Raw genomic sequence first — 19,003 nt, 5'->3', positions numbered from 1 at the left:
CACTGTTTGTTATGAATTCAAGAGATTGACCGTTATGTTAAGTACGTTGAAGAGATCATCATCTTCGCAGCGCTCCAGCAAGGAACGCTGTTTGAGCAAAGCGTTCAGTCTTCTCGGGATGGGGCTACTCTTAATGGCACTTTTGCCTTTGTTGTTGTTGGCAATTATCTTCCAAATGGAACTTACCACAAGCAGCTGCTCGGCCGGATCCGTTTCGTCCAGGGCGGATTTTAGAGCGTACATGTAATCCTGGGAGGCAAGCAGCGCCGACCGATTGTTGTTGACGAACGACATGTTGCGCATGATCTCCAGTGATAGACGACGGAGTTCGGGAGTTGACTTCCGAATGAACGCTCCCAGCACTGTTAGATGTCTGATGGTGGAAAATTAATGAGTGTCCAACTCATGTGAATAGAAGGGTTTAAACTTACTTGACTTCGGTGACATCACTGTGCCTCGTGTAGATCTCCCAAAACTGCAACCATAGTTTGGTCACCGTGACCCACGGTTTCTGCAACTTCGTAACCGCCGGGTGCAATTTGCTCATGTTGTCCAGCACATTGAACTTGGTGATCATCACTCGACCCTCGTGACAGGAACAACAATTCATCAGCACCCTCAAACAGAGACCCAACAGAGTGATTTCGCTGTTCGGCCCCTTCACCTTTCCTGTTTCGGCTGTTACCGCTGCAATCGTAAGTTTCAGAATCGAATGCGGATGTCCTGCATAGGGAATGCATAGGCTCTTGCAAACCACGATCGAATTTTCTGTGAGGCAAACCAATGCCTTCATGAAGGCAGCTTCCAACTCACGATTGCTCTTGATCCACGGCCAAAACTGCAGGAACAATCGGCAGATGTAGTTGATATTAGCTTGGTGCACCAGAATGTCCTGAACGAACCACGCCGAAAGGATGCCGGCTATGAACGACAGTTCCTCCACGACCGGGGCCTTTCGACCTTCCCCGAACTTTTTAACAAAGTCTTGATAGTTGATCCCGATGCCACTGTAGATAGCTTCCAAGCGATCGAGCAGCATTTCCAGAAACTTTCTCGTTCTGGCTACTTTTCGTGCCTTTTCCGATTGATGCAACATCACTTGAATCGCGGAAAAGAGCGTTCTCTTTTGGAACGTGGAAAGCAAGGCACCATTTTCGGGTTTATCCTTCAAGCATGAAATTTGAAATTGTTCCATCAGGGCAGCAAAGATACATTCGCTGCCGGTTTGGGGAGTGTGCGAATCGTCCGGTTTCACAGGGGCTGTGAGACGTTTTCTTACTCGATTGGGGTCGTGGTTTTCTTGATCTTCATCCGAGGAGAAACCGTCGGATAGGTGGCGCAACCGTTGGATTGATTTCACAGGTAGGGTATCCGCTGCAGCAGTGGATTGTTGGGAATGGTTTGCGGCATTCGCGACCAGGACAGTTTCCAGTAAACCTAGGAACGATTGGAATTCGCAGACCGAGGCGGCACTGGAGTTTGAAGTCACAACTAGCAATGTCAGAAAGCGGAGGCATGCTATTTGGTAGTCTGAAAGGAATTGGGTCAGTTTCTTTTGCAAACACCGAGCAGATCATTAATTACCTTTCTGTTTGTGATTGGAAATCCCTCGAATGAGCAGCCGTATTAAAGGTTCCAATTTCAGCTCCGATAGTACACCAGTAATGAGCTGATTGCCAACCTTTTGGACGACCATTGCATTCAGAAGCTGCATAATGTTCCCGGTGACTTCGCGGAACACTTTTTCATCGTAATTTTGATATAGGTCGGCATTCAGTAGATAAATCACACCACCAATTACCGCCTGATAGGGGGAAATGAGTTCGCAGATTTCTTCCTTTTTATGCTTTAGGCAGCGCATCATTAGATTGCACACTTCCGACACCATCAGCAGAGCGGATCTTTCCGGATGCAAAGGAACGTTTGAGACGCAGCTGAAGATCAAACGAATCGTTAGGCGTGATCGTAACAGTTCAAGAAAAAGAAAAAACAACTTACTTCATCAATCGCTGCAGACAGCATTTTTCAGTTAAGTGATCAATCAGTTCCGGTACTAGGTCCACCAGACAGGAGAAAATCATACTGTAGCTTTTGACCACATCACAGTTGACCATCTGGATACCGTCGAACTCTCCAACTGCCATTTCATCTCGGGTGGTAAAGTTCTGAAGTGACTCCAACGCCTGTTCGAAGAATCGATGTTTCCTCAGCACAGTAAACACCGTTTCCAGGGCATCCGCATCGCTTAGATGGTTGCTAACTTTATCACAAGGAATCACGTACTTATGCAGGGGACCATCCTTATCGCCCTTATGGGACAGCAAATTTATTAGCAGACCAGCTGCAGATTCCTTAACCAAACTGGCTTCCTCCGGATCGAGGATCGTGTTGATGCAGCACGCATGGATTCCGCCGGGTAAGTACGCGCATTCTTTGATGATCGAGTGAGCCCCAGACAGAAATTTGGCCACCTTTGCTAGCACGTTCCAAGCACATGATCGGATCAGAATACTGGTATGGCTGCATTGCATGGCTATCACCTTGAAGTGCTTTGTTTTCAGATGAACTTCTCGCATTTGGTCCAACAGCAGCGATATGATGATCAAGCAATTCTTGATGATCGTCGAACCCGAGTAGGTGATCATTCCGATCCGGGTGATATACGAACACAGTTTGTTGATCACGTGATTGAGGAATTTACTCTCGAATTCGATCAAAGCGCTATGAACGATCACCCTGGCCAAACTGATCAGTGAAATCATTTTGCCAATGTTGCATTTCTGCAGATCACTGTCCAAGCGGCTTGTAATGATTTCGAAAAGTCTGTTCAACAAATTGAAGTTGTGCTCCCGTTTGACCTTTATTTGAAAGCCTTCTGCATTGATTAGCAGACTCGTAACATTTGGATTTTCACAAGCCAGAGCCCCCTGCAGTACTATCTGTATGAAATCGACATTCTTCATGAACAGCTCCTCTGAACAGGTTTCCGATTTGAGCAACTGGATGAATATGCTCGTTTGTTCGAACAGCAAAGACACGATCCAAACTAACACATTTTCGTATCCAATTTGAATCAAATCTCCCAGCAGATTGAACACGTCGATCAACAACTGCTCATCGGCTGGAGTATTCGGAGGTGTTAGAACGAACTTTTTCAGATGCTTCACGATTGAGTTATGTAAAATTTGCTCCTTCATAGGCAATATCAAGTTACTTTCCAGTCCCGCTAGCCCAATGGATACCTCGGCATGGGAAGCAGCTGCAGCGATTGCTTTCAAACTGTTACGGAAGATTTCATCCGTTTGAGATGTTCGGATCATGTTCAGGTCCTGCTTGGCGAGGTGTAACGCTCGATCGAATTCCAGCGAGCTGTCATCTAAAACGATCACCTCTTCGTCCTCGTCAGTTCGCTTCGGAGAGATCAGATGAGGTGGAAGCAGATTGTAGTCCACAATGAGGGCACCTTCTTTCCCTAGCGATTGCCGGGATCGCTTAGCGTTGATCAGAACATTTTCGAAAGCATCGAACCACTGACACGCAAACGCTAGCCGAAGATACTGCCAAGCAACCTGACGATAGCTGTGCAAATAAACGGAGCTCTCTGTCGTTTGATTCATACTTTCGCCACCGCTCGTCTCCAGTCTTCGCATCCGCGAAGTCGCACATTCGATTCCACACGGCCCACTCAGTCGTAGGATGCTATTTCCCTCAACTGCTCCCATCCCAGAACGATCTTCTCCTTCAACATCAACGAAAATCTCCTCCAGATAACTCAACTCGTTAAACGGACTACATTTCCAGTGGTACTCACAGACAAATGGAATCCTGTAGTTCTGACAAATCACCGGAAGCGACAATGCTTTCCCGCTTCCCAAGGTATACTCACTGAACAGCAACAGGAACAGAAGCGAACAGCAATCCGGCTTGAAGATCGGAAAATGATGAAAGCTCAACAAGGCTCGCACGATCAGGTAGTACACATTCACATCATCCGCAAGGAAGCGCCTAAACTCCGGAATGGTAAAACACAGTTTCGTAAGAATGCCTATTGCCGGCACGGCACTATCCGGGTAGTCGAGAAAATGCTGCTCCCGCAAGGCATTATCCAGCACTTGTAGCACAAACGCCCACCCGTTCGCCTTGTGGATGATCTCGCAGAGAATCGGATCTTCAGCCATGGCATTCAGCTGAACGAGTGCACTTCGGCGGATCCCGGGATCGCAGTTGTTCTGCTCCAGCGTATCCAACAGAGGCTTCACCGCACTCACTTCAAACACATCCGTCGACAGGTGCTTGGCCACATCGTACCTGGATTTCGTCAAACAGATTCCATTGGATAAGGTATCTCGGATGTGTTCGATGTTGGGCGAGTACTGGTGCGCGTTGGGTGCGATGCTCATTAGGAACATCACCCTGGTTAGGGCTTCCTCGCGAACTTCTGGATCATCCTGGAAGAGGTAGCGCAGATTTCCTCGGAGTAAATCGACCGGCGAGAGGCGGGAGTCGGGGTGCAACAGGACGAAGATGGCTCGTGAGAGAGTCGATTGTATTTTGATGATGCCGATCGTTTGGAGCAGCGGAAGGACCGGAGCGATTATGTCCAGAAGATCGGTCCATCGGTCCAACAGGAAGGCGCGGGAATTCAGTACGAACAGGAGAATGGTTTCCGCTTGCTGTTGAATCTGAAATGGACATTTAATGCATGATAAGATTGATTATTATTTTTTTCCGATTTTACCGATATTTAAGATTATTCAGACATCACTGGTGCAAAATTGATATTGTAGGTGCCACACTTAGGCTTATTCCGGAGAGGCGTGTGAGGCGACTCTTCATTTGATTTGCACGGAGACTCACTGAGGCAAAAGAACGACAGTGAGCATGCATAAGGGCGTATACGCGATGATCGATTCTCGTCAACGATTACTCTTTGCATTCCTACAGCTAAAGGAAACAATTTTCTAGAATTTGTTTAATGCAGAGTTGTAGCAGGTTGTATTGGCTATCAAAAGCAACAGCAAACGCACCTACCGTATGTGTGATAATGTTTGCACCATTGAGCAATGTCAACATTAAAAAAATTCTCAAAAATTTCGTTTTTGAGTTTTTTATTTATTCAAAGGGGTGATGTTTCTCAGAGTCTTAAACTATGTTAATCATCGATCGAGTTTACACTTGCTGCAATTACGGCCTCCACACGCTTCTGGAATGCACGGCAGGTTCTAATAATGTAGTCTGCATCCATTTCTCTCCAGATACGCGTCAATGTTTGTCTGAGACTTGCTGTACTCGGGTGGCGTTTAGAACAGGGCTTGACCTTCATGACGCGCCATATTGAGTAATCCAGTGGATTAAGATCGGGGCTGGATGGCGGCCACATATCCTTCGCCCAGAACGGAAGATGTTCCTGCAACCACTTCTGAGTGCGCTTCGAACAGTACGGTCTTTGATCCACGGAAGAACATACTTAATTAAAATCCCGATGTAGACTTCCGTGTTGACCTTGTCGCCTTCTGGAATTAACACCGGGTCCATTTTTTTGCCATCGGAAGCCACCAATCCAAACACCATAACGCTAGCAGGATGCTTGGTCAGATAAACATTCTTGTGCTCGTCGGCCACGTCTTTTACCGGAAGAGAACTAATATACTGGTCGGTTCTGGAATTTGATACGGGATCGACGTTAAAAAATGTTCTCGTCGGTGAATACACACTTAAATTTTTTTGCCGAGATGGGCACCACCGAGCAGCTCGGCATTTTATTTTGCTGGAAATTCAGCAAAACATATGTTTGTTAGCTGAGATCTCGGCAAAATTCCCGTTTGTTAGCTGAATCTCGGCAAGTTTTTCACTGAGATCCAGCAAAATAAAATGCCGAGCTGCTCGGTGGTGCCCATCTCGGCGAAAAAAATCTAAGTGTGTAGGATTACCGGATTTTTTCGCTTAAGAAAGTTCAAGATTTTCTTGTATCGTTCTACTCGTAGCTCCCGGATGCGGTTGGTAATCATGTGAGTTTTTTTTTCGGGCCCTCGACTTCACCCCGCAATCTTCCGTTACGATCTTCCGTGCCGTAAAGTCACTGGTCCCGTGTTCCTTTGCCATTTTCCTTATTGAACGCACTGGATTCACCCGAATCTTCCTTTTGATAGTTGTCCTTTCTTTTCTCGGTCTAAAATTTTTTTGACGGTCCACCGGAACACTCTCACGGCGATTGATATGTCTTTTTGCGACAATTGGACAAATCACGAATTCGCTGCCACTTCGTCATGGTGCAACTGTCAAACTAAGTAAATCATTTCCCCATAAAAAAATTGACAGATGGGGAATTTCCCTGTCGACCGACGAAATCGGTTGTATACAAAAAAGGCCTATTAATAAACCGACAACGTCGGGATTAGTACACTAGTTATGTTGACAAATTCGTTAGTGTATTTAATCGGATTCCGCCGGGACCGTCGCCCTAATAAACGGGTACCATACACTAACGATATCATAGATGGTGCGAGCATCCCACATAAAGTTGGGATGATATCCCGAATTGGTGGTTAGACGCTTCTTATGGTTATTGTTTATGCGGGCGGCCATAGATTTTATCTTGTGTAAAATCTGGAAATTGTATGTTGTTTTTTGATCGGTGATTATTTTATTGTACGTATTAATATACAGACGAAGTCGGTTTACGTAGTGATTATAAAATAGTGACAGTGAGACTAAGTGAGTGCAGCTTTATTATCAAATTTCATTACAACCTGGTAAGTTGGTATTAATATTTTTGTTTTTTAGGAAAGCATACAATGGCAAGCAGGTGGAGTACTTGGCGTAGTAAAAAAAAGCTGCTAAACACAAAGAATACATTCAAAGTGTTTTTTTATGTTACTTCATACGCGAAGTTAACGATTTTCAGAGTTGGTTGGAAATGCTAACATGAAGCTTTAGTGTGATGATTTATTAGCTAGAGAATGATCTTTAGAAGAATGTAGGTGGATAGTTCCGTTAGAGTACGGCAGTATGAAAATTGAATAGAAGTTGAAAATGAGCGAAGGGCCATTAAAGCGACAGTTTTCAAGATAGACGCACATTTTTGCCTAGCCCGTACGATGTACGCGGGGACTTGAAGTATGTCTCCAAGTCCACAGGCAAAAATGTGCGTCCCTCTTGTTGCTCATAAACTGACTGCGGCTGTGGAATAGTTCTAGCGACGTTTTCATCACTACCTAAAGCCCCACGTTTGCGAGAGCATTTCCAGTCGATGGTGTGTTATAATGCAGTTCTTCTTTACCCAACTATTGTGTTGCTCCTCTCGTCATGACCAACGTGATCATCTCAATACACAATAGTTGGGTAAAGAAGAACTGCATTATAACACACCATCGACTGGAAATGCTCTCGCGACGTGGGGCTTTAGGTAGTGATGAAAACGTCGCTAGAACTATTCCACACAGGCTTCCAGTGCGTGCACTACCGTATGCGAGACGCAATACGAATAGTCTCATAGTCATAGCAATCTCATGCGCAAGAGATTTGTAGCACTCTGTTTCTCTCTTTTCAGTTTTGTCGCATCTCACATTCTCATAATGTCTGTGTGTCGCACTGTAAGCACAGCACATTTCCGGATGTATGCGTTTCATGAGAACGAGTATCATGCGACGTCGCGTGAGCCGAAGCTCATGCGCTTTTCGCAATGAGACGTCGCTAAGCGACGTTTACCAACTCGTGTTCTTTATGTGGGAAAAGTGTTGTTTTGTTTTGAAAACGATGGAAAGGTACCTAGCTACTACACTCTTATCGCACATGGAGAAGAGATGTCGGATGGTTATGACCAACAAAGTTTTCCTAACGGCAATTTCCGTTGATTAAAGGATTAACTTGAAAAATTGTTTCAATTCAGCATCATGGGATGTGAACTATCCTGTGAGCACTAATACATCTGAAGAATTCAGTTGCTGCCATAGTAAGTTTGTTGATTGACAGGTTTACAGCTCCAGTGTAATGCTAATGTACACGGCAAGAAAAAAATACTCAAAATTAAATTAAAAAAAACTCAACGTTGGGTTCTATCATTTGAGGTCCGCCGTTGAGTAAATCAGAAAAGCGGCGTTGGTTAAAATTTACTCAACTATTGAGTAATAATAAATAAACTCAAATATAAGTTTATTTTAATTGAGGTTGCTCTTATGCGACTTTAACCATTTCATTTTCATAAGCGTTGATAGACGAGTGGTCAACACACGGGCCCCGTAATCTCAACGTCCATGGTTCGGTTCCAGCCTGCTCCGTTTTATTATTTTTTTGTCAACTTCAGGATTACTCAAAATTGAGTTTTCTTATTTAACTTAATTTTACCTAGCCCCACGGAAGCCACGTGATGAGTGAAAGGAACTCAATTTTGGGTACTTTTTTCTTACCGTGTACCCCGAAAATTCTGGTACTCTGGTTCTGTCAAATCGAATAATGGTGGAGTAAATTTACAATTGGTCTTATTTTTTTATCAACTTTTTTTTCCCCCGTTTTTAAGTTTTTTGTTTTTTTTTTTTAACTTTTTATAAAAACATTGATATTTTATTCTAATAGTCTTCCAATCGACTCAGCATGACAGGATCGGAAAATGTCTGTCTATTTATGTGTGTGAGAGAGCGCGTATGACAATTTTCTTATATGTATTTCTCGGCAACCACTCTACCGAATTGAACGCAACAACAACCAAATGAAAGCTACCGTGCTGTAAATTTTCATATCATTCGATTGAAGATGAACCACTACAGCCATTCAAACAATTCTGTGTAAACGAATTCTCACATGACCATAATTTGAAGAGCCCCTTTCTCATTCGAAGCTCATTGTCACTGTCAATTGAGTCACTCAGTATCATTTGATATACGACAGTGGAGTATGGAAGAAATCCAGGAAAATGGTCCCGAACAGACAAGTCGACCCGATGTCGGATCAATGTAAGGCTAATTTAAGGTCGATGTCGACCCAATGTCGTGTTAATGTCGGGTCAATTTTGGGTTTATGTCGGGTCAATGTCGGGTCAACATCGGGTTGGGGTTTGATAGAAGTCAGGTTGGTGTCGGGTTGGCTTAGCTTTTTCGCCGGAATGTCGACCAGAGCTCCGTTTGTGTGTAGGTTACACTCAATCGAATGATATATAGCGTTTCTCAAATGAGAATGATCCATGCCTTCGTCAAATGACTAAGCAACTGATATCACCCATTCGGAGGAGGTCCCCTTTGATAGCGAATAGCTACTTTTCTCATTTTCATCAAAAATGTTCAAATGATTTTGAGAATTTACAGCACTGACCATGATTCTATAGAATGTTAATTAATAGACTTTCAATCGATTAACTGGTTCCGGATATATGGACGGAACAAGACCCTAAAATCCGGGAACTAAGTGATGTTTGTCGGCAACCACATCACCGAAATAAACGAAACCCTTTAATCGGGTTACTGCCCAGTGCCCACATAGGAAATAACCATAAAATGTGCTTAAAAACCTGTGCAGGTTCCGAACTATGTGTCATATGGTTCAACCATTTGGGTTATGGTTCGTGTATGGAACATTTGTATTAGGGTGGTGCTTTCTCTTTCTCTTTCTCTCTCTCTCTCTCTCTCTATCTCTCTCTCTCTCTCTCTTTATTTCTCACACACACACACGAAAGCGATGATGATGAATTTTGATATAATTAAATCGATTGAATTCCAAGATACAATACAACACCAGTAATACGTCTCACTCAAAATTTATTCTTGGTTTGCTTTCGACGTCCACATGAAGTGAAACAAAAACATGTTTTCTGATGTGAAAAAAGTTGTGCCACCAACGATGGCTGACCCCATTGTTTACGTACGGTGGAGACATCTACAATTTGCAAGTGGGTACGTGAAACTAAGGTTTTCTGTCTAGATGCTCGGGGGGTGGGTTTATTACATTAACCTTAATCCAGCATTTCGTACCTACGTACACTGGGGTGCTAAGTTGATCGGACAAAGGTCGTTTTCATACAAACTAGCCAAGTTTAACACAAATATTTTGAGCTTCACGTGTAAGAAATACCAAATTTTTTTAAGCACCTGCTGGAAGGTGACAATAAAATTAAAATTTGTGCATAGCTGATCGGACAAAGGTCAATGGGAAAGCAAGTTTTGAGTCAAAATTTCAACTCAATTGATCATAACAGAACAAATTTATAACATGTTAAACTTGGTTAATTTTTAAGTGTAGACTTGTGTGTATATAATAAGAAGCCACCACCAACGTTTTTGCAGCAAAGTACACTCAACAATCAATACGAAACTAACGATTTTAAATTGGCTCACTACTTGACTAGCCTATTGGTCCCAAGCAAACGATTAACGCACCCCATTCTAGTCAAAATTCTAGTACTACGCAATGTTTGTTTTGATTCGCTATGAAAGTTTGACAGATAAAGTGAGGGGTTTTTCCTATGTTTCGAGGGGTGAATCGATTAGCTTGGGACCGAAGAGAGTACCAGAGCTGATCCAAAAAGTTGAACACGTTATTTCGGGACCTTCTAGTCTTAGAGTTACCTCTATGGTTCTATCATTACTAGCGTGTTGATATGATCGGTCAAGTCAGACCGAACTGTGAATTTTTTTTTTTTTGATTTCGAGAAAAACGAATTTAAAGTTGGCTGTTCAATATTGTGTCTTATGTAATGGGACCAATCGTTTGAGCGTTTTCTCTTGCTACTCTAATTTTTCAAATCTAGCTGAAAAAGTGAAATATAGCTGAGGGAATTCTTGATCTTATGATATCATTAACTCATTTTTTGTTTTTATTTTGCTACTTAGTCGCTTCTGACTTAACGATAGATCTTGTATAGTAAAATGTAGTGCTATTTTACATTCAAAATCGTCCATTTATATTTTTACTGGTCTGAGTAAAAGTATTCTGAGGGATTCTGAGACTAAATTGGTGCAAATGCGCAATAACTTGTTTATTTTTCCACCAAATGGGCTGAAAGCTTCAGAGGCTTCCAAAAATGTATTTTAGAAGATTTCCGCATAAGGACTTGTTGAAGGACACATAGTTCCTCAGATCTTCCGGTATTATTTGGGGTGCTAATATGCTAACGGTATCCCAACCAGGGATGGGAAATCATTTTCATTCATTTCGTGCATTCATTTACATTTATTTGCCTCTAACTTTTTTCATTAACAGAATTCCGTAAAATGGTGTTTGAAGCTTTTGAAGGTTTTGATATTAGCTAGGGGAAAAGTTGGCTTCGGCAATACCTTAACCTATTATCGTCAGGGGGGTAAACAACGTCATTGAGAGCTCAATTTTGGCATGTGGATACATTGTTTTTCAGAGCAACTATTGGCCAAATTTGAGTGCTCTAGGACTTTGTTTACCCCCATGACGATAATAGGTTAAGGTATTGCCGAAGCCAACATTTCCCCTACATCTTTTGTAAATGACTCAAATCGGTATCTCTTATGCATGATGAATCAGAGCGATAAGAACCCACCATTGTTTTTCAGTGAATGTAAATTGCATTCACTGAAAAACAATAACATGTTCTGGCAGCTCTAGTTCGTCATGCATAAGAGATTCAGATTTTAATTATTTACAAAAGTTGTAGCTAATATCAAAAGCTACAAAAGCTTCATACATCATTTTACAAAGTTACAGACAAATGAATGTAAATGAATGCACGAAATGAATGTAAATGATTTTCCATCCCTGATCCCAACTACCGTAAGGTTGCCATCCACCGCTCACGTAGACTTCCTTTACCTTCCTTTAGCATCCTTTCGACAAGCAATTGCGTCTTCCTAGGTTCATGAGTGGTGATCTTACGATGATTCCAGTATAACTCTGGAACCATGGGTTGAGTCTGCTTGAATCTATACTAGAAGATATTTCTGGAACCATTTAAAAACTTCACCCCATTTGAAAAGGGCACACAAGTCTTCTGTGAACAAACGCTTCCAGTCCCTTCTCTCGTCACCCGACAACATCACATATGATGGGACCACGAGAGTCAAGGCATGCGAAACAGCGCACGGCGATGGCGCCCTGAGAGAGCGCATAGAGATGTTGCAATGAAACAGTCGCATGTGATTGAATACATGCGTCGCATTGAGAGAGCAATGCGATGAGACAAAAAAAAATTGAAACGCTTGAATTTGTTGAGAGCGTGTAGCTTGTCGCGCGCATCGTTCTGGTCTCTCTTTTGTACAATTAATGTAGCACACCATGGATTTGAGAGTCATGCGACGCTCTGTCTCACAGCTCGTTGTCGCATTTGTGTACGCGTGAGATTTCCGGAAGCCTGATTCCACAGCCGCAGTCAGTTTATGAGCAACAAGAGGGACGCACATTTTTGCCTGTGGACTTGGAGACATACTTCAAGTCCCCGCGTACATCGTACGGGCTAGGCAAAAATGTGCGTCTATCTTGAAAACTGTCGCTTTAATGGCCCTTCGCTCATTTTCAACTTCTATTCAATTTTCATACTGCCGTACTCTAACGGAACTATCCACCTACATTCTTCTAAAGATCATTCTCTAGCTAATAAATCATCACACTAAAGCTTCATGTTAGCATTTCCAACCAACTCTGACAAAGAATACGACAAGTTATATCGCCAATACCTGGAAGAATCAGATATGAAAAGTGATTCCGATGATGATCTGCAGCCCTCAATGGAGCATGAACAATGGAGCATGAACGACGGAATTGAAAGCAGTTTTTAAGGAAATTGAGAGCCCTTGATTGAGACACTGCAAAAGGATGGAATACATCATAATGATTCTATGAGGTATCCTAGTAATGTAGACAGTGGTCAGATAATAAACATATCTAGCGTTCAGAATCATAAGGGCCTAACTGCGATAATCGGTTGGCATCAATCTTAAAAGTGAAGCCCACCTATTTCCATCCACCAACTACAGGTCTTATAAATGAAGCTGTTTCTGGTCTTATAAGTGAAAGGACCCACTGACTTACAGATTTGCTGAATTTTGGATCTGTACATGATATAAGACGCCCATTCCTATCCACATATAAGACCAGAAAATGGATGCAAATATCTAATAAGTGGATGCAGGAAGGGGGCGGTCTTCCTTGCGTTGGAACAATTCTCGGTGCATTTGCTGTTGCTTTTGTTAGCCAATACAGCCTTTTACGATACTGTATTGGAAAATGTTCAGGAACATGCAAGGAAAAATTATTAAAATTACAAAAAATTACAACTTACCCCCAAAGGTAAAATCAATGAAGAAAATCTGTCATATTAGTTAGGTCCTCATGATTCTGAGTGCTAGAATATGTTTTAATTTATATACAAACTATCAAAGCCACAATGTACTAAAGCAGTGTTTTTTTCTGTTTCTCCTAGCAGCAGTGACACCGTGCATGAAAAAGAGCGAGACGATGAATTCGAGGCAGAAAACTTTAAAGATCTCAAATCTAACGTTCCACTGAAATATCGGCTTGCATATTTCGTGTCACGTTACCACCTGAGTGTTGAAGCTACCAAAACATTATTAGAAATACTTCGTGATGAAGGTCTCGATGTTCCGATAAGTCGTATGACCTTGTTGGAAACTCCTCAAAGTTCTTTACTGCCTAAAAAAGTTCACCCTGGTGAATACGTCCATTTTGGAATTAAAAACACGTTTTCTAATTTGGTTGGTGATCCAATTGTGTCAACAATGAGCGAGATAAATTTAGACATCAATATCGATGGTCTCTCCGTTTAAAAAAATGGAAGATGCTTATGGCCTATTCTAGCTGCATTCCCAAACGTGTTCGAAATCTCTCCGTTTGTTGTTGGGTGCTATGCAGGTCAGAAAGAACCATCTAATTTTGATGACTTTCTGGCTGACTTTGTAGCGGAAGTCAACGATTTGATAGCAAACGGTATTGAAATAACTCGTGAATCTGGAACGGTCAGACTAAATTTTAAAATTCGCCTGTTCATATGTGACCGCCCAGCAACGTGTAAAATAAGCGGAACGATGTCACACGTCAGCAAGCACGGTTGTCCGAATTGCGAGCAAGTTGGTAGCCGCGTAAATTGTGTCATTGTTTATTCGAAGGAAGAGAGCTGCGCACGAACTAACGAATCTTTTCGTCAGCGAGTGGATCCTGAACATCACCGTGTCCAGTTCGTTTACGGAGTTGAGCGCATCAATGGATTGGATATGATTCTACAACTAGGAGTAGATCCTATGCACGCTTGTCACCTTGGTGTAACAAAAAAGATACTTGAAAGCATGTTCGGGAAGTTGAAAAAAGCCGGATACAATGGGAGGAGATTGCGTAAAACTGATCGAATTAAAGCAGGTTTGTTCTGCTGGATTTGATAAAGATGAAATGTTTGTCTAATTTTTCACTTTTTTCTTTAAAGGTTCATTTTACTTTGAATTAGGGAAGTTCATTCCAAAGGAATTTGCAAGGCGTCCATTCGAAGAATTGTCTAACTTTAAAGCAACCGAATTTCGTTTGTTTGATTCTTACATTGGTTTGCTTGTCACCGTGAAGTTCTTTGAAAAAGAACAACACGAGCATTTTATGTTGTACTATTGTGCTCTTCGTCTGCTTTCTATGAGAAATCCATCAAACAATGACATAGAGTTAGCAAGACGATTTCTTAGAGATTTTGTTCATATGTTTCATAGATTCTATGGTGCAACTGGTCTTACGCACAACGTGCATATGTTATTGCATTTAGCAGACTATGTTGAATTGTATGGAAATCTGCCCTCAATCAGCACTTTCAGGTATGAAAACTTTATGCAAGAGATAAAAAGAACTTTAACTAAAAAGCATCAACTTCTGCAGCAACTTTATAATCGAACAGTTGAACAAACAGAAATCGCTGAAAAGCTTGGTTATCAAAACCAATTTGCAGAAAAATTTCAAATGAAAAAGCGTCTATATGGCTGTTCATTTGCATACCGCACAGCTATTTTAATAATAGAAAAGTAATTAGCGTAAACGGCAAAGATGATTGTGTTATGATAGATGGAATCCCTGCTAAAGTTCTTGGTTTTGCAGATTATGAAGGCCAAAGAGGCGCAATTATCAAAAAAAAAAAAAAATCAAAATTACGCCCATTTTTTCAATTACCAATTGTCTTTACCAAGATTGGTGTATGGTACGCTGAAAATTTAACCGAAGAAATTGAATTTGTAGCACTAAGTTCAATTAATGAAAAGTTGATCAAAGCTGCGATATGATAATTTGAATTTGGGGTCAGGGGCCCTAAGGTACAGCCAAAGTATTTTTTCTGGCACAGACGAAAGGTTAACCGCTCAAGGTTGAAAGAGAGAAAATCTGCGATTATTAACTTCTAAACTATCTCAGAGGACTTCGGCGAGGATCGGGGAAGAAGCTTGAAAATTAGAAGAACTTTTGAGCGCTTCGGTCAACTACAGATAGGTTCAATGAACTTCGGAGAGGGTCTGCGAAATTCAAAGCTGTTAAGATTGTCAAGAAGGCTTTAGAGTGGTGTAAAGAACTTCGGTGGTATCAAAATCTATCGAAAATTGCGTCAGGTCAGGCCAATAGTATCGGTTTTCCAAGTCAGAATTATTTAGACAATAAGTCACCTACCTTCCTATTCGCACTGCAGTACCCGAAGCAGATGACTTCGATGAGAATTTCCACCGACAAGGGTATGCCAAGGGACGCAAGCTTACCCTCCGCCTTGGGCATTCCTTTGCGATGCGTCAGTATGGCTCCCTCGTCCAGCGAACTAATGAAGTCCTTCATAACGACATTGCACTGATCGTAAGCAGCGCTGAAATGGTTCAAAATGAAGTTTCCTTTTTTTTCGAATTCCTGTAGATAATGTTACCTTTTGATGCGCTCATCCGAATGTGATAGTAAGCGGAGAATGAGTTTTTCAGCAGCATCTCTGAGCTTGTAATTGCCTTCGAAGTACCCGTGGCAGCTGTAAAGGAGAATAGTATTTTAATTGTTTAAACAAGACATTTTTCTTTCGGGAACTCACTTTCCCACCGCTCGGATCAATAGCTTCACCAACCCTATCGAACGATGCAGATACAGCGAATCGATCGCATTTAGCCCGTTCATGACTAGTTCCTCATCCGTCAGGGCAGTCGGTTGCCGAAGAATTGCAATAGCTGGAGCGAGTATCTCATCAGCCCCGAGAAGAATTTGCATTTTTCGATTGCTATCCGACTTTAGCGCCAGCTCCAGCACTGGTCCATGAATTGATGGATAGATGTGCTTCATGGGATAATCTAGAGCCGCTATCTGCAGTTCATGGAGCCAAATTTGGTCCTCGTATTCGATTATCCGCCGTTGGTTGGTCGAGTTCATGGTTTCGAATTCTGTCGGGTTGTAACGAGGTTTGTGTGGGAAGCAGGTGTCATTCAAGGGCGCATGCTGATCTGCGGATTCGTGCGATTGTGTGTCGCTGTAAATTTGAAGAAGACGAGAAAGGATGTTGATCGTGACCAGGTACTTTGTCCTGATGGCAAAGCTCTTGCTGTTGGATTCCCAACTCTGGCGGAAATGCTTCGCCAGATAACCCAGTTCGTGGCGTATCTCGCGGAATTGAAACTCTTCCAGTGGTTGGATGACTGTCAGTTCTAGGAGTTCATGTAGCAGGTTCACAATTTTATTTGATACCTGTACGTCGATGTCATCAGACACTTCTTTCAGGCTGTTGATTCCCAAAAGGAACAATTCATGCGCGAAAGCAGATACTGAGATTTGGACTTTACTGGTTTCTTCTAGGCATTGTTTTTTTGTATCCTGGTAGATGTACATACTAGTCAACTGTAGTGATTTCAAACGCTTCTGAATCGAAATGGTTAGTCGGTGGAACATCTCGATCGTAGTCCTCAAACTTGCCCGTTTCGCATCCAGTAGGCGAATTAGAGAATGTAAAACGTACGGAGGTTGTAGAAAGAACTCCGGAGGGTAGTCGTTGATGGAACGTACCAGATAGCTGAAGGCGTGTTTGATAACTTTCTCATCCCCTTGAGGATGCAACGACTCGTTGAGATCTTTAAATACTTTAGCGTCAGGAGGCGGAGGAACTTCCCAACATTTCGTGTAATAGTTTGGACCTTTTGCTTGATTGACGCTCAGACTTTGTCGGGGCGAATCCGTCAGATCGACGCATTCGATTTTCAAACTTGCAAGGCTCTCGGCAATGCTTTCAGGATTTCTAGATCGTTCCGTTTCTTTAAAGTCGTTTACCAACTGAATGATGTTGTCCACTAGTTCCATAAGTTCTGACTTTGAACCAACCAGGTATTTTACCTTTCCCATCTCGGTTATTAATCGTTTGCCGGTGAAATAGTTAACAATGCTCGAACCATGGTGACTCTGAAAAATCCAGTAGACCTTTCATGGACATATTCGGAATAAATTTTCGATTGGAAATTCTCACCGCAAGAAGCAACGACATCAATTCTAGTACTGCAGCCTCCTCGCAGATGGGAACGTTTCCGAACCAACGGATCAGATTTTTCACCAGCGAAGTGGGGTTGAATTTGATGTCCTCATGTTCCCACAGGGCCCGTTTGACTTTGTTTTCGATGTCATGCAGCGTTCGGACTCGTATTTCCAGGATTTCGTGAGCTGAGATGGGATGTGTTCTTAAATGTAGGTTCTAAGAAACAATATTTACTAACGAGTACTTACATAACTTTGCCAACATATCACTGCTAATTACAAGTGTCATTTTGTTGGTCTATTTCATGGAAATATTACAGTAATAAATTCACAAATTCGCAAGTTGTAAACATAATCGTAAACGGCCGTTGGAAAAGATGCAAACAAAATAAAAACCGGCTTTTTACTTTGACGTTTCTCGCTACTGGTGATCGACACTGTAACTGGAAAGAAACCATTAATGGGTAAAAAATGCCTATTTTGAAGTAAAGTACACTCTAAAGATTTTCAAATCTAAATAGTTTAAAAGGTACGTTAAATCTAGAAATACTCAGAGGGACAGATGGGCGGAGAGAATGTTTTGAGCCAAATGAATTGTTAAAATCTGAGCCAAACGAACATTCCCATTGACGAGTGCACGGATGGATTTGAGTTCACTCACTCGACAAAAAGTGACACAACAACGGGGCTCTGTTTACTAAAAATGAACACATATGTGTTCATTTTTAGTAAACAGGGCCCCGCTGTTGTGTCACTTTTTGTCGAGTGAGTGAACTCAAATCCATCCGTGCACTCGTCAATAAGATTTTTTTTTCCGAGGATTTCTTATTCGTACTAGATTAAATTTGAGAGTATTGCAATCGAACAGAAATTCAATCATCTTTATGTTTCGTGTGCTTCTCAAATTCAACTAGTTTTTGGAATCAAAAGCAATATTCTAGCTCTATTGATTAATTGATCTTCGTTGGTTAATTAATGGCACCAAAAAATGAGCAAAATATTGCGATGCAATCAATTATTAATTCACACGTAAATCGAATCAAAAGTAAAAGTCATGTGAAATGCGAGGTGAAATGCTAAGTTTTAGCAAGGGTTGCAAGATAACCCGCATAAACGCAAACCATCACTTGACCTTACCGATAATGGTTATAAATTGTTTATAATCCCTCCTAAACTTTAACTGAAATGGTTTTGGAACCTTTCATGAACGTTTGTGTGATAAAGTTTTAACCTTATGTATTATGGTTTTTAGGAAGCGGACCTTACAAATAATGGGTCGTTAAGAACCATTACCATTTCAAATTCTTGTTTTCTCCATACATTTTCGGAAAGAGAACTATATTAGAACGTTTTTACTTATGGTTTGATAACATTAATGAGTATGGTTATGGTAGTCAGTAAGGTCCATTAATCGTTTTGTATTATCGCTCAACTTTACGTGGAATATATCGCGAACTGATAATTATTAATTTACAGGCAACCAATTCGCGATATATTCCACTTAAAGTTGATGGATGTTACAAAACCATTCATGGGCCTTACTGACCATAACCATAACCATTAATGTTCTCAAACCCATAAGTAAAATCGT

General features: G+C 41.7%; 1 protein-coding gene across 1 annotated transcript; it reads right to left on the bottom strand.

Annotated features, from left to right (window-relative positions):
- Nucleotides 1-9: 9 nt before the first annotated feature.
- Nucleotides 10-17,716, bottom strand: LOC135710718 (protein rotatin homolog). Its single transcript, XM_065233365.1, has 9 exons — nt 17,662-17,716; nt 17,408-17,598; nt 15,995-17,343; nt 15,839-15,934; nt 15,595-15,781; nt 1,999-4,682; nt 1,585-1,934; nt 432-1,530; nt 10-373 (listed from the first exon to the last, which is right to left on the bottom strand). The coding sequence occupies exons 1-9, from the start codon at nt 17,699-17,701 to the stop codon at nt 10-12; spliced, it is 6,360 nt and encodes a 2,119-aa protein (XP_065089437.1). The 5' UTR covers nt 17,702-17,716.
- Nucleotides 17,717-19,003: the final 1,287 nt, after the last annotated feature.

Source organism: Ochlerotatus camptorhynchus, unplaced genomic scaffold, assembly GCF_037179485.1.
Source record: "Ochlerotatus camptorhynchus isolate MF236.1 unplaced genomic scaffold, CSIRO-AGI_Acam_v1.1 ptg000401l, whole genome shotgun sequence".
NCBI lineage: Eukaryota > Metazoa > Arthropoda > Insecta > Diptera > Culicidae > Ochlerotatus > Ochlerotatus camptorhynchus.
This window is presented reverse-complemented; position numbering and strand designations above follow the sequence as displayed.